At 46.2% G+C, this 9296-nt stretch overlaps 3 protein-coding genes across 7 annotated transcripts; 1 reads left to right on the forward strand and 2 right to left on the reverse strand.

Annotated features, from left to right (window-relative positions):
- Positions 1-31: 31 nt before the first annotated feature.
- Positions 32-4471, reverse strand: LOC125760707 (arginine/serine-rich coiled-coil protein 2). Of its 3 annotated transcripts, XM_049421094.1 has the most exons (6): positions 4166-4470; positions 3277-3457; positions 2561-2954; positions 1858-2130; positions 1404-1777; positions 32-1336 (listed from the first exon to the last, which is right to left on the reverse strand). In XM_049421094.1, the coding sequence occupies exons 3-6, from the start codon at positions 2570-2572 to the stop codon at positions 178-180; spliced, it is 1818 nt and encodes a 605-aa protein (XP_049277051.1). In that variant the 5' UTR covers positions 2573-2954; positions 3277-3457; positions 4166-4470; the 3' UTR covers positions 32-177. The 3 variants fall into 3 exon arrangements, with proteins under 3 accessions (XP_049277051.1, XP_049277050.1, XP_049277048.1); XM_049421093.1 differs by lacking the exon at positions 2561-2954 and having other exon boundaries at positions 3277-3435; positions 4166-4471; XM_049421091.1 differs by lacking the exon at positions 2561-2954 and having other exon boundaries at positions 3277-3441.
- A 427-nt stretch (positions 4472-4898) lies between these two features.
- Positions 4899-9081, reverse strand: LOC125760720 (COMM domain-containing protein 4). Of its 2 annotated transcripts, none has more exons than XM_049421121.1 (3): positions 8809-9081; positions 5475-5615; positions 4899-5399 (listed from the first exon to the last, which is right to left on the reverse strand). In XM_049421121.1, exons 1-3 carry the CDS (start codon positions 8809-8811, stop codon positions 4932-4934), a joined length of 612 nt encoding a protein of 203 aa, XP_049277078.1. In that variant the 5' UTR covers positions 8812-9081; the 3' UTR covers positions 4899-4931. The 2 variants fall into 2 exon arrangements, with proteins under 2 accessions (XP_049277078.1, XP_049277077.1); XM_049421120.1 differs by lacking the exon at positions 8809-9081 and adding an exon at positions 6708-6863.
- On the forward strand, positions 6871-8759 carry LOC125760715 (leucokinins-like). Of its 2 annotated transcripts, none has more exons than XM_049421113.1 (2): positions 6871-7520; positions 8057-8759. In XM_049421113.1, exons 1-2 carry the CDS (start codon positions 6983-6985, stop codon positions 8473-8475), a joined length of 957 nt encoding a protein of 318 aa, XP_049277070.1. In that variant the 5' UTR covers positions 6871-6982; the 3' UTR covers positions 8476-8759. The 2 variants fall into 2 exon arrangements, with proteins under 2 accessions (XP_049277070.1, XP_049277071.1); XM_049421114.1 differs by having other exon boundaries at positions 6871-7493.
- Positions 9082-9296: the final 215 nt, after the last annotated feature.

Genomic DNA, 9296 nt, shown 5'->3' on the forward strand with positions numbered 1-9296 from the left:
TGAAAAGGAAAGAAACAGCTTTGTGGACAAATTAAGAGGCTTCACAGTTAAACATTCGTATATTAAATTATGATGCTTTAGCGGTGCACGTCCCATGAGAAACTGTTTCGGCTACACTATACAGCCAATGGCTACCGTAAACACACCGACCGGAAACGTTGTAAATGGCCTCTGCAATTAGAACTGACGAGCCTGGGAGCTAAATCCCAGCCCCACACCACGCATAGTATGTGTCACCTGCCGTGCTACTTCGTACTGTTGCTCCATCGTAGAGAAGAGCTCTTCCTGTTTCTTAATACTATCTCCCGTCGTTTTGCCACCGTTCGAAGCACCAGTTGCGGCCGGTCCTGTACTAGTGCTTAACCGTGCCGAGAGCGATGATGAGGAGGCGGCACCCGTAGGTACAGGAGATCCCATTTCTTCGCCCGCCTTTGGTACCGAATCCTTTACGCCCATGAGCCGCAGGAATTTAGACGCTACCCGTCCGTCCGTGTCCTGCGCAAATTTGGCCTGCTCCCATTTACTAATGTTGGAGGACACTTCCTTACTTTCGGTTGTTTTGTGGCTCCAGAGCAATTTGCGCTTCTGTACCTGATCGGCGTACCGGACCGGATTAACGACACCCGGATTATAGTACGATGGGAGCGGCACACTGTCCACTGCTTTCTGGTTCTGCTGCAACACATCGATGCCCATCTTCTCCAGCTGGGCCGCTTTAGCATTGTTACGCAGCAAAGCGCTACGGGACAGTAGCAGGGTAGCCTGCACGGCGGGATCTTGAGCGGGCGTTGCCATCGATAAGCCCACCTGTCCGGGCTTCGCATCGTTCGAGAGGTTCAGTTTGGCGGCCACAGCTGGAGGAATCAGCGAACCAATCGGAGGTTTTGTTGGGATGCTCATCAGCGACGGTATGCCTGCAGTCGAAGCGAGTGGAACTGCACCTAGCAGAGACTGTGAGGCGGGCGGCGTCGGTAACAGTGATGGAGGTTTTGTGGGAGAGCTGGAGCATTGCGTAAATCGGGTTGGTGTCGGAAGCAAACCGCCAGCATGGGAAGGATGTGATGGTATCTGTTGTAGAGTGGCACGCGACGGTGAAGACTTACTGCGCGATCGCGATCGGGATCGTGACCGAGACCGTGAGTCACGCGTCTTCGACGAGCGTCTCCTTTCGCTAGACGACTGACGTCTGCGGTTTCGTGATTCGCGTGAATTTGAGCGACGATTTTTACGATGGTCCTTCTTGTCGTAATCCCGACCGCTTCGTTTATCCTTACGATCATCCTTTCGATCGTAGCCACGAGTGTCCCGTCGATTATTGTCCCGGTCATTGGATTTGCTGTAGAATAGAAAATTAGGAATAATGCAATATGTGTCACCCAGTTGCAATTGATTTCTCGTTCTACCTCCAGTTTCCTCCCCGACGTTGATCTCGATAATCGCCACGTGAATCTCGAGCTGTACCACGATCGCCACGATCGTAGCGATTACGGTCTCGATCTCGATCTCGCTCCCGTTCTCTGTCCCGTTCACGATCGCGATTACGATCACGGTCCTTTTGGCGATTCTTTTCGCGTTCTCGTTCTCGATCACGTTCGCGCTCTCGATCGCGTTCACGGTCCCGATTGCGCTGGCCACGTTCGCGTTCCCGCGTGCGATCACGTTCCTTTTCCCGATTTTTACGATCACGATCGCGGGACGAGCTACGATCTCGTTTGCCAACATCATGCTTCGGTGGGGATGATTTTTTCTTCTCCTTTTGGTCCGCTTTTACTGGACTCTGAAAGTAAAAAAAAACGTTTAACCCACCAAGCAAATTAACATGTTGGTAGCGTATTGAAGAGATCAGGGACAACATACCTTCCTATTGCTACTGGTGCCAGCGATTGAAGCAGAAGGTGTACGACATTGATGACCTAGCGGAGATTTCGATTGTCTGTCTTTGCTATCTTTGTTTGCCGAGGATGTTTTCGGTGCCTGTTTCGCCGGCTCATTTGTGCCATTTTTAATCCGTTTAGTTCGCACTGTTGCTGGCGAAGGACTGCGAGAACGAGACTTCGAACCGGAACCGTCCGTTGAGCGCGAACGCGAAGAGGATCGTGAACCGTGCTGATCGTCGGATGAGGACGAATTCTACAAAGAAAAAAGTAAACGCCATGCGTACGTCCCAGCTATTTTATACTGCACTCAATCCACTCGCAAACACGCACCACGTCATAGGAAATGTGGCGATGTGCTTAATTATCCATTAGCAGTGACGGAGATTGAATCGAGATATTCAAACTATAAGCGTCACGTCTTGTGGTCTGGACGAGCATATTGTTTGCAGTATGTGAGAAACAGTCCAATCAATCCTTCTTTCCATAGTTCGATACGAACATTCACGAGGCATATTGTTGGCGTTTTTGGCGCCAAGGAACAGAATGTGTGGTTTAAGATATGTTACATTCTTTGTAAATTAGGCTTTAAAAAAGTAACATTATTAGAGATTGTGATAGAGAAGAATAAAGCGTGAGAAACGTGTTCATTTTCGAGTTAGATTTCTTGTCTAGGCCATACTTACACAGCAATGCATCTTACTCACAGCGGATTGAGGAACGATTTGGTGCTGAATGTTTTGCTACTATCAGTGTTCCAGAAATCGGTCCCTATGTCTTCAGCAATCGACAACACTTGAATGGGATCTCTCTACTGCTAGGACGTGGCAGGCACTGATACGGATGACTACCAGATGACCGTGTTTCCAGTGGTACCGAAAAGCACCTTCCAGGAAAGCTTATGTTTCCTTTGATAGAAGGAATTTTCGGCCGGAGGAAGACCGCTTGTGGTGGGGAAGTTGGCCTGACGGTATGGTTGGTCGCACCGGACGTTGCTCTTGCAAGGTTCTTTTGAGTTTGTGTGTGTTTGAGGGATTTTGTGGCTTATGCATTTTTTAAGGGCTAAATGATTGTGGTGTTCTTTGGACGACAACATAATAGGCGTCAGAATTATTGGCAATAACATCGAGAAGGTTCAAAAGAATGGAACGTAATACAGAACGGGGTTGATATCGTTTAACGTTTGGAGAGATAGAAAACACAAACATCGCATAGCAAATGGGAAATTTAAGTTCGCAGATATTTTGTTTCTGTACGGTCATTGAAAGCGATTACATCTTAAGCATATTGTATGTTTTTCTTTTCTTTTTTGTTTTAGAAATCGGTGGACAATAATTCAACAAAACGTTACAGATAGAAAATGTGAACGAGAAAAGCTAAACCACAACACATTCATATTTACCTCATTCAGCTCCTTGCGTGGTTTATGCTCGTGCTTAACATCCTTATCCTCACATTTCTCATCATTACGGCGTGCTGCTGATGGTTTGCCAGGATCACTTCGTCTTTTGGGTGATTCGGTCGACGTGGAGGAGCTTGATGAACCGGTCGGTGACGCGGTCTGTTCCTATGGGAAGGGGCAACTATTCAGGACATATACAGGCAAGATAGGCGAATTGTGTTAATAGAATGGTCTTCACAACTGATGCATGGTTTGTTCTTTGGCTTTTGCGGAAACACCTTATCATCCCCCATATCACGCAAATACATGGGCCTGCGATTCGTGTTGAAGTGACACATTTGTGACCTTGAGCAGTACGTTTAGTGAGAGGTTTTGCATTGCTAACAATATAGATTATTACGTTGCCCATTGTCAAACCATATTTAAACAAAACATAATCCTCGTCGCCCTACTCCATCCTCCGGTGTGCCGGGGTTCACATCCCGTGATGCCTATCGGCTCGATCGCATAAGCAAACATTGTTTTGCAATTTAGCTTTATGTTCTTTGAAAAATCGATAATATTCCGCGTAGAATGCACACTCTAGTGTGAGAAAAGCAAAATCACATGGGAGATGCTTTCCGCACATCCAGCCAGGTACCGCCAGAAGGCTATATTTAATCTTGAAAATATCTTTTTTTAGCAATTCTACAGCTTCTGTCAATTTCCCTTAATCGTACATTTCGTACGTAAGCTGTACGCATCCTATAGTTTCCATATATGGCTTAGCGCCGTCCCAAAGAAAACGTTTACTATGCTTCAAGCGCGTGTAGTAATTTGTATTCCCCACAAATGTTTTTTTCATGTGTAACAGAAAGGTAAGACCAAACATTCAACATTAACTATTTACCCGATTCGAATCCATGTCCTCCGATTCTTCCTGGTCCGCTTCGTAGTTACGTAGAAAGTCCATGGTGTTTTCCCACGTCTAGCGGACGGAAACGGAGCAAGTAGAATATTCTCGGACCTCGGAACCGGCCAAAAACAATCTCACACGATTTCTTACAGGTTGCCGGACAGTGAAAGTAGTTGAAAATAGTTTTTTCTGTTGGCACAAATGCACCCGAAACAAATAAACAACTTGACAGAAAATTCCTAGAGAACCTTTTCAGGCTTCTTCTACATATTCTATACATGCGCAGCTTTTGCTCTACGGTGCATGTGCGTATGTGTGTGTGTGCGTGTGTGTGTGCGTGTGTGTTTATATTTGACATGTTTGTCAAAGCGTTTATGTTACAGACTTGGCTACTAATAAATCAAATCGATTCGTGAAATTCAAATTGATAAAAGGGGCCAATATTTACTTAATCCAAGTGCGAAATATATGCAACAATACTTTTAAGTACATACAGGAGAGCCCTACACGTTTGGAATGGTGTTAAGAATGAAGAATTTTCACCGTAGCGTCGACCACTATGCTCAGCAGTATTGCATGCAAATGTTAAGGTGCACGTAAACGGCAGCTATTGGGAGGCAACCAACAACCACGTGCTAGAAGCGAAAAAGTTGCTTATCTATTTGAAAATGTCTATGAATGTCTACGAAATGTCTATGAAAATGTCTAAAAGAGTCTGAGCTTAGAATAGACATTTCCCCTGTATCAGATTCAACTCATTTTATTTTTCCTCGGAATATTTCTTATCAAAATTATAGCTTTCCATCGTATCGCGGACAGCTTTCAGTTCGTTCAGCAACAGCAGCGCATCGTTACGGTTTAGATTGACGGTATGGGACGTTTTCTTTGGCAACCCGTCGACTATCTCATTCTGTATGCCAATCTTCAGCTGAATGCAGTCGATCGTATTTTTCGGAATGTTGCAGCTAAATGTGTCCAGTTGATTGATGCTAAGACTTTTCTCACGCAAAACGGATCGTATCTTTAGGACATAGGCGTCAAACAACCGGCAGATGATAACCGTGTGTTGCTTTGGTAGCCCCAGCTGCTGCAGTTCCGTGCTGAATTCATCGCTATTCATGTTGTAGCGGGAGGCACTGGTTAGCAGAAATCTTAGACAAGCGATGCCTCCCTTCGGTGCATCCATGGAGCCCTTGGTGATGGAATAGATTTTGCCGATTTCGTTCTCCTGCAAAGAAGTTAACGCTTAACACGGATAGTAACACGGGTCAAGGGAAGGTTTTCAACCTGTCACATTACTTACCGGTATTTCCGCTCCAAGGATTGACTTTGCCGTATGTTCTCCAAGATCATTCAGTTGGTTCGTAGTGAGCAGGGCCAGGTTGGAATGGATTTCTCCCAGCACCCAATCGGGACAGTCGCCATCGCCGCAAAAGCGAAATTTCTAAAACGGCAAGCAATAGAATAGAGAACGGTACAGAACATACAAGCAAACATCGGGGAGAAGTTGCCAGAAGTGTGCAACGAATTTAGATTGCCGATAGTAAAGCATGACAGGCAAATGTTTGGTTGAAAACTTTCGCCAACTTCATTAAACGAAATGGGCCAGTTAACTGCGGGGCAAACCGGCAGTTTGAAAGTTTCTAAGTTCGCGTAGTACAATTGGTTTAATTACTCCATCCGATGACGTACGATCCTGCGGACCTTTTGGCAAAAGGAACAATTTACTTTCGTTGTAAACCGCGGCACCCAACAACCATACGAAGGGGGTAAGGGGGAAATTTAAACGGGAGTCATAAATCGATGGAACTTGCACCTGACGCACCTTTGCATTTAGCAAGAGACCACACCGAGATCATGTGCCGTGATCACAGCAAAACAGCAACTACGAAGGAGATATGCTTTCGTCACGAAAGCACTAAAATGGTCGAATGAACAGTCAGAAGTTGAGACGAATTTCATGCTTCAAACGACACAAAGGGCATAGGATGGGATATTCCGAATGGCCTGGTGACACTGGCTTTGGTGCATGTTTTCAAATGAGTGCCAACGTGCTTCATCGGTTCCAGTCGGTTGAGCAGATTTGATTGCATGTCGGGAGCATAATCCAGAGCGCTCGCCATCATTACCTTCCGGTTGGCCATTTGATGCTCCTACCGGGAATCGCACCAAATCGACACCACGGTCCGTTTCTTTAAAGGTGAAACTTTTCATTACGCACGTGTCTCTGGATTGGAATGGGGAGCCGTGGTGGCGGCTAAATGAATTCGAAGGATGAGGCTTTGACAATGGAAGTAAATCTTAAACCAGGCGCCTCTGTCCCACTCCCAATCCCAGCAGCGCATTTACATTTTTCGTTTGTTAGAAGTACTTCAATCGCTTGTAATTGTCCGCAATCAAGGATGCTTCAGTACAGAAGTAGCAGCAGCAGAAGCGGTGGCGTACTCTCCCTTTGGAATTATTTTACGAATCAATGATTTGTGTAGGTTCCACCCAAAAAAGGGATACGCAGCCGTCCCGCGGAGCGATGTTGTACCTGATTTCGTTTTTCGGAAAGGAAGGGAGTATATAAAAAGGACATCCGCCGTTCAACAGGTGCGTCAGTTTGCGATTGACCGTGACCGTGTCGACATGCAGCAACCGGTGTCGCGTTCGGTTGCCTCAAAGTGGTTTCTGTGAGAGAAAGACACATACACAGACACACAGACAAACATTTTTGTTCTTGGGACGAGCGTATTAAAGCGGACAAGGTGCTGTTTTCGGCTGTGATTCGGTTTGGTGCAGTGTGTGCGGAAGGAAGCAGGACACCGCATGGTTATGTTTAGTCTGGTTTTGGCCACGGCTGCGTTTGTGCTGGCCGGGGCACCACAACCATGTCGCTGTGATCGTACACCAACCGATGGCAGCGATTTAGCGCTTCGAGCTACGCTATCGAGTGATAACGGGTTGGATGGAAATATTTGGAGAAGGATCCGCGAACGAGTCCTTAGCGGAGGTGGAAACAATTTGATTTCAGGCGTTAAGCTGCTAACACACGACGCACCATCCACATTCCACGCGTGGAACCGGCCCGGTGTGAACCCGAGCGAGCTGACGCTTCTGGAATCGCTGATCAATCGTTACCGGAAGTACATGGTGGAGAGAGTGGTTCGATTTGATGACGCGTGTTCGTTGCTGTTTGGTGGTGAGCCGGTTGACAAAGACCGGGACGACGACAACGGAGAACCGGTACAGGTCGGGGACGAATCGCGCCCAGAAATATCTCGCAACAGAGGTCGAAGCGATGGGCTAGTGGATGATAGCGTCGGAAGTTCCTTCAAGGGTAGGGAAACCGATGGTGGTAGCGGTGGTGAGTCGTTTCGACCGGAAATCAACGGTCTGTTTATTTGATTTTGGAAGTCCATTTCTAGGTGCCGATGTTTCGTCAGGTTCAGTTTGTCTTATTTTTTTGTAGAACCATTTATTTTCGTGTTCTGCACACGGAAGCTCGCCGTGTGTTAGGGCAGGGATTTTTTGTACGAATGTCTATCCCTCACCATGGGTGGCATGTTTGCTTTACTAGTTGTTGACGGTGCTGTAAGCCATTTTAGCGTGATTGCTTTTTGCTCTCCGCAAAAGGTGTGGTGCAGAGGAAAGTTAGTTGAATTAATGTAACGCAATCATGCAATTATGGCATGTTCGTTCGGAGGATGTGTTTTTAAATGTGCACACTACCCGGGCCCGGGCCAGTGTGCGCTAGCAAGCAATTAAAAAAAAGAACACCATTGAGGAAGCTAATGGAGATGTTCTGAGTACTGTGCATACATACATCGATGGCATGGCAGATCGATTTTGTGACGAGAATTCCGTGAAAAATCATAGTTATTCATCTCTATTTCCTTTCAGCATCGAACAAACTGCAACGGGACGGGCCAATTGCTGATACGTTACTACTGAGACGACCGACCCTTAACGATTTATGTTCCAATAAACCGAAGCAGTATTACCAGTGTCTTTTGGAGCGCTTCAACGATCAGCAACTGATCGGTATGGTGCAGGATTATCTAGAATCGTACTGCTTCCGGCAAGACCCATTCGAGCGTAGTACGGCAGCGCTACAGAAACGTGACACACCGCGCTATGTGTCGAAGCAAAAGTTCCACTCGTGGGGCGGTAAAAGGAACACGGCTCAGGTGTTTTATCCGTGGGGCGGTAAACGCACCGTTTCGCGGGCACACAAGCAACCGAAAGTGGTCATCCGGAACCCGTTCCATTCGTGGGGTGGCAAACGAGGCGGAATGGCGGTAGATTCGTCCTCGGTTTGATCGAACGAACGTTTTCTCGACGCCGTTGCTTCTCAGGTAGTAGGAAGATTTTCACACTAGTAAGATGATGGAATCACGCCAGCAGCTATCGTCACCGATCACCAGCCGTTCGAAGCTTACCCCTCCGGTCAGTGCATGTTTTGCGGTATTACTATTGCTATCGTCCAGTTGCTAAGCCATTCAATGCTCCCGTAAGCAGTTCGCACACTTGCAAATACTAACACATACACACACAGAGCAGCAAGGATATTTGAATAAACTTTGCGTTTGCGAACTGAACCGAGCACGATTGTACGTTTCATGTGGATGTTGGTTAAAATGAAAGCAACTTACCATGCTGGTAAACGGTGATAAGCGGTCAATATGATAAGCGCAAACGACACCCTCGCCACAGGAACCGAATTTAGTGTGCTTTGCTTGTGTACACAGAGGTGTCTTTGGACTGAGTTTATCGGTAAGTTATTGAACACAATCTCCAAACACTATTTGGAAGCTAAAAACTAGCTTTAAAGGAGTGATAATCCGAAAACTTTCTCTAATCACTGAGTTCACAACAGAATGAGTTTGTTTTGTTTTGTAGAGCTGCGGCAATAACAATGATAAAGGTTCGTATACATACGGCGCTGTCAAATAGTTGTCAATCTTTGAAAAGATCAACAAGCTTTAACATTCTCACAACTAGATGGCGCTACTATCGTTGCAGAGTTTTCGAAAGCTCGCTGTACACAAACTGCGAGTTTACTAGGACACGGTTTGTTTCACTGCACGAATGTGCATCTTTTTCTTTAAAATTTCACAATTTGAATGATATTAAAAACTAT

This window comes from Anopheles funestus, chromosome 2RL (genome assembly GCF_943734845.2).
Source record: "Anopheles funestus chromosome 2RL, idAnoFuneDA-416_04, whole genome shotgun sequence".
Lineage (NCBI taxonomy): Eukaryota > Metazoa > Arthropoda > Insecta > Diptera > Culicidae > Anopheles > Anopheles funestus.

Coding starts and splice junctions, on each gene's coding strand:
- LOC125760707 (XM_049421091.1), bottom strand. CDS start 4,228: ATGGACTTTCTACGTAACTACGAAGCGGACCAGGAAGAATCGGAGGAC. Junction 2,131..3,276: donor CACGCAAGGAGCTGAATGAG/GTAAATATGAAT, acceptor TTTTCTTTGTAG/AATTCGTCCTCATCCGACGA. Junction 1,778..1,857: donor GCACCAGTAGCAATAGGAAG/GTATGTTGTCCC, acceptor TTTTACTTTCAG/AGTCCAGTAAAAGCGGACCA.
- LOC125760720 (XM_049421120.1), bottom strand. CDS start 6,863: ATGTGTCTTTCTCTCACAGAAACCACTTTGAGGCAACCGAACGCGACA. Junction 5,616..6,707: donor TTTCCGAAAAACGAAATCAG/GTACAACATCGC, acceptor TTGCCGTTTTAG/AAATTTCGCTTTTGCGGCGA. Junction 5,400..5,474: donor TCCTTGGAGCGGAAATACCG/GTAAGTAATGTG, acceptor ACTTCTTTGCAG/GAGAACGAAATCGGCAAAAT.
- LOC125760715 (XM_049421113.1), top strand. CDS start 6,983: ATGGTTATGTTTAGTCTGGTTTTGGCCACGGCTGCGTTTGTGCTGGCC. Junction 7,521..8,056: donor AACCGATGGTGGTAGCGGTG/GTGAGTCGTTTC, acceptor ATTTCCTTTCAG/CATCGAACAAACTGCAACGG.